Genomic DNA, 15,004 nt, shown 5'->3' on the forward strand with positions numbered 1-15,004 from the left:
GAGGAGGAAGAACGAATAAATGAATGAAAGAATGGTTCTGATGAACCTAGGGGCAGGACAGGAATAAAGACATAGATGTAGAGAATGGATTTGAGGACATGAGGAGGGGGGAGGGGAAGCTGGGACGCAGTGAGAGAGTGGCATGGACATATATACACTACCAAATGTAAAATAGCTAGTGGGAAGCAGCTGCATGGCACAGGGAGATCAGCTGGGTGCTTTGTGACCACCTAGAGGGGTGGAATAGGGAGGGTGGGAGGGAGATGCAAGAGGGAGGGGATATGGGGATGTACGTATGTATATAGCTGATTCACTTTGTTATACAGCAAAAACTAACACAACACCGTAAAGCAATTATACTCCAATAAAGATGTTAAAAAGATAAAATAAATGAACGAATGATTCTGAATGGGTATTTTAGATATAAAGATATTGAGCCTCAGAGAGGTTAATTTCTCACCCAAGGACCCAGCCAGGAATGGCAGAAACTAGGATTTGTCCTGGGTTTGCCAGTCCCCAAAGTTCAAGGAAACAAACACTGCCTTTGTCTACCTCCTTCTTTGGTCTCAACATGAGTCCAGCACTTTATTTGTTATTAAGCATTTTTCATATTCACAGTTTTTTTTCAGTCTGAGATCAGCCACTTCTGCAATTTACTCCAAGACTGCTGCACCCTGGATTGAACGGCCTTCTCCCAGAATCAAAATCTCCAACCATAAATCCTCCCTGTCCCTGCTGGAGTGTTACCAGAGTCTAGGGAGCAGAGAACAGAGAGAGAGGCAGGGGCTTTGGTACTGGGTCAGCCTGGATTTCAATTGCTACTTGGCAATTGACTTGCTGGGAGACTTTAGACTTCTCACTTAGTCATATCTGTACAATGGAAATCATAATACCTACCTTAAGAGATGAGATATAGGTTATGTGAGCACTCAGTAAAGGTTAGTTCTCCTTTTCCTTCCACTTTGCTGAGTGCAAGGATGGTGTCTCATGTTAGGTCCACACACAAGAAAACTGCAGCCTTTGTTTACAGAAGATTCTTGGTGACGTTTGTCAACCCCATGACTAGAATTGCTTTTTCTCTTGACCTTGGGCAAGTCTGTTCCCCTCTCTGAGTCTCAATTTCCTATCTTTTAAGAGGGGACAGTAATACTTAAATAACTATAAGAAGAACTATCATTTACAGAATGTTTACTATGGACCAGATACTCCAGTGCTTTATGGGTGTATTTTTATTTAATCATCAAAATAGGTCTATGAGGTAAGTGCTATTAATATCCCAGATGTCCCAGAAGAGGACACTGAGGCACAGAGAGGTAAAGTCCATGAGTCGCCCAGTGGCTAAGTGGTAGAGCTGGGATATAAATTCTGCTTGGTAGACTCTTGACCATGACTGCTCAGCCTACTGACATGTTAGGCCGGGTAATTCTTTGTTGTAGGGGACAGTCCTTATACTGTAGGATGTTTAGCAGCATCCCCGGCTTCTACCCTCTAGATGCCAGTAGTACCCATTACCCAGTTGTGACAACCAAAATGTCTCCAGACATTGCCAAATGTCCCCTGGTGAGCAAAATCACCCTTAGTTAAGAATCACTGCTCTAGGCACTAGAGTCCTAGACAATGTTTTTCCCCTACAATATGACCAAACTAGGGAAACTTCTTTCCCCTGAAGGTTTCAGTAAAGGAAATCAGCTAGAGATAGATGCTACACTAATCCTAATACTGTTTCACATTTGTTACAGCCCACTTCCACTTACAAAGGGCCTTTTCGGGCTTCCCTGGTGGTGCAGTGGTTGAGAGTCCGCCTGCCGATGCAGGGGACACGGGTTCGTGCCCCGGTCCGGGAAGATCCCACATGCCGCGGAGCGGCTGGGCCCGTGAGCCATGGCCGCTGAGCCTGCGCGTCCGGAGCCTGTGCTCCGCAATGGGAGAGGCCACAACAGTGAGAGGCCCGCATACTGCAAAAAAAAAAAAAAAAAAAGAGCCTTTTCACACATTAGTTTGTCTGAACATTCCAGGGGAGACAGCACATAGACAGAAGTGTCTAACACAGTGCCCAGCATTTATTAGGTAAAATCCTTTTATTGGCTAGATGAAGCAATAGAGGTTGAGGTAGATTAAGTGACTGTCCCAATGTTACACATCTAGTAAGGGGACATTGTCATTTGTTCTGTTGATTAGCCTATTAACTATGTTCTTAGCTCTTTGACTTTAATCCTGAGTTTCTGCTTTCATTGGGAGTTACAAGGTGAATCAGAAGAGTTAGAATTTTTGTTTCCTAGAGTTGAAAGGATCCTAGAGGCTATCTAGTTCAACTTCCTACTGCATGGTATTCAACCCTGGATTAGTGTTGCCAGATAAGATGCAAGACAGCTGGTTAAATTTGAATGTCATATGAAGAACGAGTAATTTTTAAAATATAAGTTTTTCCTATGCCATCATCACTAACACCAGGGACGATTGTGGCCCTGGGACCCCCTCTGGAGCATGATCAGAAGGGCGCAATGGGTCATGTGCTCAGAAGGGAGCACTCATATTCCAAGAGATTAGAAGAAGGGGCCTTCTGATTGGGCTTTCCCATCTTACTGAGATTGGTCACCCCTTCCACGGGAGGATTTGAGCCTTTTACGGGGAACCTAGCTGATGCAGGGGCTGAGACAGTCTTTAGGACACTTAGAAACAGACATAGATGATGACAATGAGGTAGTCAGTCAATATATGACTTTTGAACACCTACTATGGACCAGACATTTCTTACGTTCAAAGAACACAACAGAGATAAGGTGCACAGCAATATGAGGGAAAGGAAGAGAATTTCTACCTGTGCAATGGGAGGAAGAAATGAGAGAGAATATAGCAAGCAGTTTGGTGCTGTAGCAACACCGAAGGTGAGAAATTGAGGAGGATGAGGCACAAGGGCTTTGAATGACAGTTTAAAGAACCAAGCCTTTATTCCAAGGTTAAGGGTTGGGGGGCACACTGAAGCAGAGAGGTGATATGCTCAGGTCTGCATTCAGCTTGTGACACGAAGGATGGATTGAAGGAGGGAATTGGGGCCAAGGATATGAGCCAGAAAGATGATAAATCCTGAGTTAGGATAGTCGTAGCAGGAAAAAGGAGAGGAGAGAGATTTGAAAAATGTTAAGATATAGCGCAGAGATGTCTATTTGTCCCTGACCCCTGCAACATCTGTTCTCCCCTTCTTTTATGTTAATGGAACTCAATTTTCATATGGGCACATGGCCATACAGAATAAAAACTTTATTTCCTAGTGAAAGTAAATTATGTCTGGGTATGGCTATAGACTAAGTTCTTCTGACTTGTAGAATGTGATGTAGTCATGCCCTTAAAGGCATGGGGTGAGGTGATCAGCTGTCTTGGGTCATGCGGCTGATGACAACGTCCTAGGGATGCCAGAGCCATAAGCCCGGGCCCCTGACTAATTCATGGAGCAGGTAAAGGTCCAAGTTTTACATGGTATAGAAAAAACTTCTACTTTTTTTGAGACTGTGTTTACTTTGGGTTCTTGTTACAGCTGCCAAATCTCTATCCTGACACAAAGTGGTAAAAGTCACAGGTAAGGGCTTCCCTGGTGGCGCAGTGGTTGAGAGTCCGCCTGCCGATGCAGGGGACACGGGTTCGTGCCCCGATCTGGGAAGATCCCACCTGCTGCGGAGCGGCTGGGCCTGTGAGCCATGGCCGCTGAGCCTGCGCGTCCGGAGCCTGTGCTCTGCAACGGGAGAGGCCACAACAGTGAGAGGCCCGCGTACAGAAAAAAAAAAAAAAAAAAAAAAAAAGTCACAGGTAAGGGCTAAGATGTAGGGACTGAAGGAGATGTGGGGAGGAGAGGAAGCTGCAGAGTTTTTTTTTTTGTTATACCCAAGGCAGTGTTTCTGTCTTGAAATGTAGCCTATTGACCACCTGCAATGTAATCCCTCTGGGGCCCAGGAATCTATGCAAGCAGCTTGGTGATTTGTAGCTAACCAAGCTTCAGCAATTCCCTCCAGCAAACACCAGGCTGGCCCTGCTGGAGCTGGGAGGTTTCAGATCGGCCTGCCTTCCACAGGTGTCTCCATGCTGACCGGTGCTCCTGGTAGCCCCAGAGCCATCTACTTCTCCTATCTGTAGTTCAGTGTCTGCCTCTGCGCCAAGGGTTTATTTCTGACCTTCAGGTTTGGGACTGAAGACAGACTCTGTGATGCTAAGTCAAGTCACTATCATTTCTCACCTGGATCCCACAAGACCTTGAATGATCTGGCCCCTGCCTACCTCTCTGACCCTTCTCCCTATCACTTCGCTCCAAGCAGCACTGGCTCCATTCTGTTGAGCATCTTCCCTCATTAGGGTCTTTGCTCCAGCCACTGCTTCTGTTTACAAACCCTCCACTCTACTTCTTTGCCCTAACTGTTTTTTTTTTTTCGGTACGCGGGCCTCTCACTGTTGTGGCCTCTCCCGTTGCGGAGCACAGGCTCCGGACGCGCAGACTCAGCGGCCATGGCTCACGGGCCCAGCCGCTCCACGGCATGTGGGATCTTCCCGGACCGGGGCACGAACCTGTGTCCCATGCATCGGCAGGCGGACTCTCAACCACTGCGCCACCAGGGAAGCCCTGCCCTAACTCTTATTAAAATTTCAGCTCTCAGCTTAAATGTCATTTCTCATGGAAGCCTCCACAGCACTCCAGCATATGTCCAATGCCACTTTTATACATGCTCATGGTTCCTTGTACTTCTTCCTGGTGCTTATCATAATTGTAATTGTATAATAATTGGTGTAATTATTTGTTTAATGTTTCCCACTATTTCCCACTATTCTCTGAGCACCATGACAGCTGGGAACGTGGGTGTTTTGTTCACTGATATATCCCTAGAACCTAATGCAGAACTTGACACATAGGCAGTGCTCAAGAAATATTTGTTGATGAATGAAAGTCCCTTCCAACCATAATTTTCCAGAGATTCCCCTCATAGTCACGCTCTCCTCCCTCCACACTCCAGACCAGCTCAGAGAAATAAATAAGCAATTAGGATGGGTCCACCCTCTCTTTGAGGACCTAGGACCAGTTGATAGTGAATGAGAATCATCTGAGGGTGAAACGAGAGCTCAACAAAAGACAGAGGCTATTATCGTATCGGCAGCCAGAAATGAGCCCTTCTCCAAACTCCTAACTGGTGGTCCCAGGCTTGCTTATCACCTCTAAACTAATAGCAGAGAGCTTAGTGATCGGTAATATGATTTAAGCAGACAACTAAAATATTGATTAATAATTAAGTGTTAGCAAATAGCTAAACTGCTAAGTGCTAAGACATAACCTAATAAATAAAATATTTGGCGTAGGGGCTTCCCTGGTGGCACAGTGGTTGAGAATCTGCCTGCTAATGCAGGGAACACGGGTTCGAGCCCTGGTCTGGGAGGATCCCACATGCCGCGGAGCAACTAGGTCCGTGAGCCACAACTACTGAGCCTGCGCGTCTGGAGCCTGTGCTCCGCAACAAGAGAGGCCGCGATAGTGAGAGGCCTGCGCACCGCGATGAAGGGTGGCCCCCGCTTGCCACAACTAGAGAAAGCCCTCGCACAGAAACGAAGACCCAACACAGCAAAAATAAATTAATTAATTAATGTCAGATGCAGCCTTGTTAAAAAAAATTTTTTTTGGCTTATAAGTGTTAGAAGATAATTAAGGCATCAGTAGAAAAATCAAATATTAACTATTCAAGTGTTAGATGATTACCGAGGGATTAATTTAAAACTAAGTTGTTAGCAGATATTGCTTAACCAATGACTGAGGTAACAGTTGATAACAACATAAAATGAGATTTTTCCTGGGAGGACTCTTGCACGTTAGAAGGGACTTGGGAACAGCAGAAAGCTGATAAAGCCTAGGAATGAAGGTCTAATTTGGAGTGCAACATCCTCAGCTGGACTCTAAACTGCTGGGGGGAACTGTTTGCTTGTCTTTGGTTTTCCAGATAGGGTCTAGGCAGGGACAGCATGGAGCCAGTGCTCAAAATGCTTCCCATATAATTAAATTTAATCTGCTAAGGGCCAAGCACTGTGCTGAGGAGAGAAAGGAAGGCAGTTACTTAAACAATGAGAATGTGGTGAGTGAGTGAGTGAGTGGTGTGTGGAAGGAAAGGCTTAGGGGGTTTGTGAAGGCTGGGGATAACGGACAGCAAGTGTGTCAAGGAGAGGTGATGAGTTTAGTTCTGGAGACCCTGAATTGAGGTGCCTCTAGTCATGCCCAGTAGGCAAGTGGGTATGAGTCCAGCATAGATACAAGGTAGAGATTTAGGTATCATCAGGATGTAGACGGTGGTCAAAACCATGAGAAAAAATGAGATGGTTGTGGAAGAGTATATGAAGTGAGAAAAGGGACCCGCCTAGAAGCCTAAGGAAGACCAACAGGGAAGGAGTGGGCAGAGGAGGAAGAGTCATGGACAGACATTGAGAAGGAAGGAGCACTCAGAGAGATGGGGGAAAACCAAGAGAAGACAGGGGCAGGAAAACTAAGAAGGGAAGAGAATGTGTCAGGGAGAAGAGTCATACAATCAGCAATGTCAGAAGCGGCTGACAGGTCAAGTAGGGTGAGGTCAGAGAGATGTCCATTGAGAATGTGGTTCTGAGTTGTTCATCACAAAAATTTCTGTGATAGCTGGATTTCACTGTGTGTGTGTGTGTGTGTGTGTGTGCACCTGCACACACGCGGAAATGACCACGTGCAGAGCCAGAGCTTGGAGGAGGGTGTGTTAGGACAGGCTGGAGGCCACCACAGGGTGGTATGTGGTCAGCCCACAGAAAGCCTTCATTTACTCTTGCAGCTTTTGGGAAGGATCATTAAGGGAGGCTTTGAGCACAGTTCAACCCTTTCACTGTCCAGTGGGAAAATGGAAGACAGCAGAGAGGGAACAATTTGCTCAGTCTGTGAGTCAAGGGCACAGCCAAGACTTGAATCTGAGTTTCCTTCTTCTAGAAGAGTGACTTTGGGAGAAGTAGACATGAAATTCTCATTGGCCGATAAATTATCTATCAGTGACTCTGCTCATCACCTCTTTTCTATATTTATATAAAAGTGAAATACGTATTTTTACACACAAAATTCAAACATTACAAAAATACTTAACAAAGAAAGTGAATGACTCCTGTTATCCCACCCCACGCCCTCACGGACAGCCACCATTAATAGTTTGGTCTACATCCCTCCCTCCCTCCTTCCCTCCCTCTCTCTTTCACACTTAACATTGTAAATTTTCAATAAAAATATTATTCTTGTTGGTACTGGATGTTTTCTTGTGTGTGCATGTGTTCATTACAATTTGCCATTTTTTCACTTTTGGACAACTTTCTATGGTAGCATAGAAATTAATTCATTCATTTGAATAACTATTATTATTATTTTAATATATTTTTTATTATTTCCCTTTTTAAAAATATTTATTTTATTTATTTATTTTTGGCTGTGTTGGGTCTTCGTTTCTGTGCACAGGCTTTCTCTAGTTGTGGCGAGTGGGGGCTACTCTTTGTTGTGGTGTGCGGGCTTCTCATTGCAGTGGCTTCTCTTGTTGTGGAGCACGGGCTCTAGGTGCACAGGCTTCGGTAGTTGTGGCACGTGGGCTCAGCAGTTGTGGCTCGCGGGCTGTAGAGCGCAGGCTCAGTAGTTGTGGCGCACGGGCTTAATTGCTCCGCGGCATGTGGGATCTTCCTGGACCAGGGCTTGAACCTGTGTCCCCTGCATTGGCAGGCGGATTCTTAATCACTGCCCCACCAGGGAAGCCCTGTATTAGTTATTATTATCATTTGGATTTGTACCATAATTTGTTACCAAACCATACTGATGGACACAAGGATTGCATCGAATTTTCACCATTATGAACAATGTACATACATATTATTGTACACACATATTCGCACAGTTTGGGAGTCTTTTAAAAGGAGAAATGGTGGATCAAAGCATATAAACATTTTGTTTTAAAAGATATTGACAAGTCATCCTCTAAAAAGCTGTGCCAGTTTGTTGTCCCACTGACAGCTTATGTGAATGCCCATTTCCCCACATCCTCACCAATGACAGGTATTATCATTTAACAAAATCTTTCCAACTTGAATGAGGCTGAACATCTTTTCATATCCTCATTATCCGTCTCTATTTTTCTGTGAATTATCTGTTCTTATCCTTTGCCTGTTTGTAATTGTAGTGTACTTTTGGTCAGTGAATGCTTATTGGGCAATAATGATAGGCTTGATAAAAAAAGCCTGGGAAGACTTGGTACCAAATTGCGAACAGTGTTTACCTCCAGGGAGTGACCATATAGGAAATGAGGGCGATAGTTTCATTTTTATTTTGTATCATCTTATTTTACAATGAATTTGTATTAATTTTGTAATTGAAAAAAATACATAGGAAAACAATAACAACAGCAACAACAACAACAAATGTTTGGCCTGGATTCTCATGGCTGGAAATTCATGTTGGGTTCAAGTTTTTATTGATCACAACTTATTTTTTGGTTCATATGCAAAAAACATTTATTGAACGCCTCCTAGTTACCTGGCACTGCCCTAGGCACTTTCGTAGGCCTTTCATCCTCAATCTCACAACAGCCCTGTGAGGCAGGAATTGGCCTCATTTTAGAGAGTTCATAACAGGTAGGAGATTATTGCTTGTACCTCTATTTGCCACATGTTTTCAGGGGCCAGAGGTTCTTATTGGTTGTTGAGTCATTGGTCAAGAGCTGTCACTGGTCAGGGGTTCTTACAGGTTGCTCTAAGATTCAAATAATCAAACTACTAGAATTTTCCCCAGACAGGAGTGATGGGGTAGGTGGGATAAGAGTGGAGGAAGGAGAGTCAGTAGTCTCTCCCTTGTAGCACCATTTGAGTTTGCTTTGGTCACTCAGTGAACACTGAGTGAACAGTCACTTGGTGAACAGTGAGGGGAGGGGACAGTGGGAGAGGAGGGAAAGTAGTTATAAGTCTTCTCGTTTCTTCAGGATGAGCTTCCTCACAAGCGCTGTAATCTGGGGCCTTAACTCCTCCACCGACATGGTTGGGTCCCAAGCCCCTATCACCTTTCCATCTGGGGCCACTAGGTACTTCCAGAAGTTCCAGGTGGGCTCCTTTCCAGAAGTCTCTAGAGCAAAGGAAGAAGGAGAGCAAAGTGTGCTTCCCTGTGTCCCCTCTCCTGGAATCCCACTATTGGTGTCCATCCCTCCCTTGAAGTAGTGGTTCTATTAGTTAGAATGAACTGGAGAGCTTTTAAAAATCCTGATGCCCAGTTCATACCCCCAGACCACTTAAGTAAGAATATCTGGGGGTGAGACTCAGGCATCAGTATTTTTCAAAAGCTTTCCAGGAGATTGCAATCTGGTGCCCAGGTTGAGAACTACTGCTCTATGATTCTGTGAAGTGCTGGGTAAGGCAACATCAGACCTTCCTTTATTAATGACCTCAAACTACTACACAGTCTATATCCTATTTTCTGATTAAATCTCAATGGTTTCCAAATGTTAGTCCATGGACTCTCTGCATCTGAATCATGGTGGTGGTGGTGGTGGTGGAGGAGGGGGGTTAATATAAACAGATTCTTGGGCTCTGCTTCAGTAGGTCTCAGGCTAATGCATTTTTAAGAGGTCCCCAGGTGCTTCTAAAGCACAGCCAGGTTTGATCTATAACTATGGGAACTGAGAAGGAACTAATAAAAACACACAGGGGAAAAAAAACAAATATTAGGATTGACCCACAAAGCAAAATTCAAATTGCCTCAGTAAGGGACCTTTTGTTTGCTACACTGTTGTTTGTTATTTACTCTTCCAGGTGAATGGATTGGCGGGGGGTGGGGGGGGTTGGGGGGTGGTAGTGAGGGATATGAAGGCAACCAGAAGCATGGAATAGGAGGTGGGAGAAGGCAAAAATGGAGCCCCCAAAGGAAGAGAGAGGCCTGAGAAAGGAAACAGTACTTAATGACAAGCTTGGCTAATGACCCCATTTTGTGGTTCTGAGGCTTCTGCGGAAGGAATCTATTTCTCAAATATTAAGATCTGTTTGTTTCTTTTTATGGCTGCGCCACACAGCTTGCTTGGGATCTTAGTTTCCCAACCAGCAACTGAACCCAGGCCGGGTAGTGGAAGCGCCGAGTCCTAACTGCTGCACTGCCCGGGAATTCCCAAGATCTGATATTTTAGCTCAGAAGATTTCTCTCCTGTGGCCTACACAATTTGCCTCTGACTCAGGACAGGAGATATGGGCCGGCCTTCTCCAGGCATGTGGCATCCCCTGCCTGCAGCTAAGTCCATAAGCTCAACTAATTCACACTGACTAAAATCTGAGGGTCCAGTCTCCTTCTAGGAGCCACTGCAGATGGAAACAGGAGCCCAGAGAAGTCTGCAAGAGTGACTCTGAGGGAGAACTGCAAGGCAGCAGGGGCGGAGATATTCTTAAGCAGGAATACTCCTCAGTTCATCCTCAAAGATTAGTGCTAGAACAGACCATCAACCCGCCTGTGTGGGTCTAAGGGGCCCCAGGTCACCCAGCCAGCCAGTAGCTTCTGCTGCCCAGGGAGCTGAAGGAAGGTGAGGGAAAGGCTCAGGACTCACGGATCAGGTACTTGAAGGCAGGGTGGGCACCAGTGCCGGTGACTGTGATCTTGCTAAACATGGGGAAAGAGACACTGTAGGTGTGGCGGGCAAAGTTCTCAATCTCCTTGTTGCTGTTGGGCTCCTGCTGGCCAAACTGGTTGCAGGGAAAGGCAAGCACGTTGAAGTGGTGAGGTCCCAGGTCCCGCTGTAGCTCTTGCAGGGCCCGGTAGTGCTGGTCTGTGAAGCCACACTCGCTAGCCACGTTCACCACCAGGGACACCTGGGTGGCAAAAGCAAAACCCAGACACATACACAAACCAGTGAAGAGGCACACACTTGTACATGGCCTGACATGCCCACGTATGTGATGCCCCCTCAACAATTAATGCTCTCTCTCATAAACATGCAGGGTCTTACAGACGTGTGAAACACATACATAAACATTCATGAGAATAAGTACACAATACACATGAATGGGTATGCCTGTGCCCCTCGACACAAAGATACATTAGCACACATCACACATGCCCACAAACACACAGAACACCATCACAGAGAGAGGCACACATACTGGTGAACGCACATCAGGAGGTGATACAGGAGAGAGAAAAGGCAGACCTGGGTTCAATTTCTGGCTCAGTCAACTAGCACTCATCATTCTACACTGTAGTTGCCTATACATGTGTTGGTCTTCCTTCTAGAATGTGAACCCACTGAGGGCAGGAGCTATGTTCACTTCATTACTGGGCCTGACACATGGAAAAGTCTCAGAAAGTATGTGCTGAATGAATAAGTAAGTGTGCACATATATATGATCACCTGAATGGGTACATAGACAGACATGGTTTTCTTGATAAAAGGATCCGAAGAACCTCAGGGCAATCCCTTTTTGCCCCTCTCCCTCCAGCAAACAAATACCACTTTCTTCTATCACTAGACTAACCCTTAAATTTATGATTGCCTTATAATATATTTATTTATTGCCGTTCGGTGATAAATATAAATCTGGCTGATGGAACTTGATTATATTACTGCAGTTACAATTTTGGCACCAATGCTATGTTTTTAGCTTCTAGTTATATATTATTAAAGGATTTAAATTCTCACCCTGTGTTTAGGTAGCCAAGCCCTATCTCTCTGGCCACTTCTTATTTTATTATTTTATTTTATTATTTTTTTAAAAATTTTATTTATTGATTGATTGATTTTTGGCTGCGTTGGGTCTTTGTTGCTATGCGTGGGCTTTCTCTAGTTGCAGCGAGTGGGGGCTACTCTTTGCTGCGGTGCGTAGGCTTCTTATTGCTGTGGCTTCTCTTGTTGCGGAGCACGGGCTCTAGGCACGCAGGCTTCAGTAGTTGCAGCATGCAGGCTCAGTAGTTGTGGCTCACAGGCTTATTTACTCCGCGGCATGTGGGATCTTCCCGGACCAGGGATAGAATCTGTGTCCCCTGCACTGGCAGGCGGATTCTTAACCACTGCACCACCAGGGAAGTCCTGGCCACTTTTTAGAAGAGGCAGGATTATACCAGCTGGCTCCATAAAGAGGGCCACCTTCCAGGGGCAGCCTGGGGCACTGGACATGCTCGGGCACAGACTGCTGAGGTTGGACAGGGTTTCTAGACCTCAGCACTACTGACACTTGGGACTGGATAATCTTTGTTGTGAGGTAGCTGTCCTGTTCATTGTAGAATGTTTAATAGCGTCCCTGGCCTCCACCCACTAGACGCCTAGTCTTAACAATCAAAAATGTCTACAGACATTGCCGAATGTCCCCTGGGGAAAAAGATCACCACCAGCTGAGAACCACTGAGCTAGGCGATGAGAACCACTGTGCTGCATCTCCCTCACCCATTCCTTGGGGCCACAGGCTGTTAGAACAACCTCCCCCATTTTGTCAGCATATGCCATATTGCGCCTCTGGTGGTGAGAAACTGGGACTCTTAGTTCCCTTCACTAGTTAGAGGTCTTCCTCTTTCTTCTTTACTGGATTCTTGGGCATTGAGAGCATTAAAGGTTGTTTATTTCTAACCTACATCTTGTGTGTCTGCCCATACTTTTGGAAGGAGGGAAATCCTATTTCTAAAGTTGGAAATAAGCTGGAAATTAAGACATGGGCTCTGGAACTGGACTGCCCAGGTTCAAATTCTAACTCCACCTCGTAGAAGGTGTGTGACTTCGTTTTTTTTTTTTTTTTTCAGTTTCTTTCTGATTGATTTCTAGGCCTCTCGCTCCAATGCTTTTTAGGATCTACCAGTGACCTAGAGGATGAAAACACTCAGAATTCTGGGACTACTTTCCAGGTAATTTTTCTCCAGGATTTCTGTTCCTCACATCCTGGATGCCTTATTACTTCTCAAAGCAAACAGCCTTTGTCTGTTTTTTTCTTAGCATCTATTACTATTAGGAATTACATTGTTCATTTCTCCGTTCCTTGTTTATTGCCTTTCTCCTCTCCACCGCATATAAGCTCTGTTAAAGGGGAAACTTAGCTGTTTTGTTCACCGTTGTATCCACAGAGCTGGCACAGTACTTAGTATACAGTAGGTGCTCAACAATAAATAATGAATTAATGAGTAGCAGAGCTGGTCAAGTGCTAAACCTGGGGCTCTCTGGTGAGCTGCTCCAGAGGGAAGGGAAGGCCTGAATGGCAATGGGCCCTGCTCTTACTGGCCCTTTGCCCCGAGTCCTGGATGAGGTTCCTGCTGGGGCCCCACAAACACAAGCACAGAGCAAGCACTCTACCAAGTGCTTCCACATTGTCACCTCATTTGAAACTCACAATACCTTGGGGCGGGGGGCAATCAGGACAAGGACTACTATACCCAGTACTCCCAGGATAACTGAGAATTCCAAGGCTTAGAGAGTACTTTCTTCACTAAGGATGGCCTTGCTCCTGGGAGGAGAATGCTAACCGCCGTTTGTGTGTGTGTGTGTGTGTGTGTGTGTGTGTGTGTGTGTGTGTGTGGTCCATCCAAATCCAGATGCTGGGCCTCCCTGTCCATTAGAAACCAACTCCCCACCCTTTCCACACCACAGCCTGAGGTCCACCTTGAGAAGTGAACTTGGAGGGCTCTTCATTACACACAGTGCAACATTTCGGTCTCTGAAGGTAGCGTTCAAGGCCCCTCTTGGTCCCTCCCTACCCTCTTCAGCCTCATCTTTCACCCTCATGCTTTATGCTCCTTCAAGCACAACTGCTTGAAGACCTCCCCACCAGCATCACCATTCTTACTGTTTAGTTCGGAGTCTTGGCATTTGACAGTTCTCTTTGCCTGGAGTGCTCTTCTTGGTCTCACTAAAACTCACTCTTGTTTCAAAGACTCACCCAGGCACACTTCCTCTCTCAAGTCCTCTCTGAGCTGAGACTCCCTCTCGGTAAGGAGGTAGCAGTTACACTGGATGACACTTAAATCTCAGCCTGAGCTCCCAGCTAAAAAGTTTGCCTTGAGTAGGCCACGGATGGATAAGCGGTTCTCCTCCAGGCTCCGTGCTTTCTAGCGCTGTGCGACCTTCCCTCTCTGGGACTTAGTGTACTACTCTCTAAAGGATGATCTGTGTAAGGTCCCCGTGTGTCTGAAATGGTAACTCCCTCTGCACCGAGCTTTCATTTCCACAATGTTCTCACTGGACTGATTATCACCAACTCCCTCTGTTCCGAACGTGGAAACTGGGGATGGGAGAGACAAAGGCCCTAGGATGCTAGGGTTACTTTTTAGATCAGTGTGTGAGAGGCTGGGCCCCGCTGCCCAAAATCGCTGGGAGGGAAATCGGCGCCGGCAGCGAGAGTTTCGGGTTTCACCGCGCGCCGGGCCATGCCACGTAGTCGAGGGACAGACCCGGCGCAGGATCTGGGGGCGCCGCGCCCGGCGGGATGTCTGGGTGGGGGTGGGGAGCCAGGGCAGGGTGGCCGGGCGGCCAGAGCCCCTCGGAGCCACACCCGGCAGGGTCCCGGGCGCCGCGCGCCCCCGTCAGGCCCCGGCTGGATGGCGCCGAGGCCCGGCGGGCGGACACTCACCGAGCCGCGGTACTTCTCCAGAGACACCAACTTGCCCCGGATGTTGACCGCCTTGAAGTCGTAGAAGTCCTGCTCCCGCTGCGCGCAGGCCGCAGCCGCCAGGAGCAGCCATGCTGCCGCCAGTCCCGCCACCATGACTCGCTCCCGAGCAGGCGGCGTGGCAAAGGCAAAGGCAGGGCTGGGGTCACGGGCGCGGGGGGCGGGAGGAGGCGGCCCCGGCTCCAAGCGGCCAGCCGGGCAGGACGCGCCCCCTTCTCCGCGGGCGGTGGACAGCCGGGCTCTGGACCTCAGTCTCCCCACCTGTACTGCGGAAGCGTTGGACTCCGCGCCCCTTTCCGGACCCTAGAGCCGTGGTTTCAGGATTCTGCCCACTGAGACCGGAATTCGTTTCAATGAGGCTCCCTCTTGCTTCAGGATGCAG

At 46.9% G+C, this 15,004-nt stretch overlaps 1 protein-coding gene across 1 annotated transcript; it reads right to left on the bottom strand.

The window, feature by feature from the left end:
• Positions 1-8,320: 8,320 nt before the first annotated feature.
• On the bottom strand, positions 8,321-14,764 carry GPX7 (glutathione peroxidase 7). The gene is made up of 3 exons (XM_082676855.1): positions 14,584-14,764; positions 10,587-10,848; positions 8,321-9,124 (listed from the first exon to the last, which is right to left on the bottom strand). Exons 1-3 carry the CDS (start codon positions 14,716-14,718, stop codon positions 8,961-8,963), a joined length of 561 nt encoding a protein of 186 aa, XP_082532981.1. The 5' UTR covers positions 14,719-14,764; the 3' UTR covers positions 8,321-8,960.
• Between the last annotated feature and the right edge of the window lie 240 nt (positions 14,765-15,004).

This window comes from Grampus griseus (genome assembly GCF_964374135.1).
Source record: "Grampus griseus genome assembly, chromosome: 1".
NCBI classification, from domain to species: Eukaryota; Metazoa; Chordata; class Mammalia; order Artiodactyla; family Delphinidae; genus Grampus; species Grampus griseus.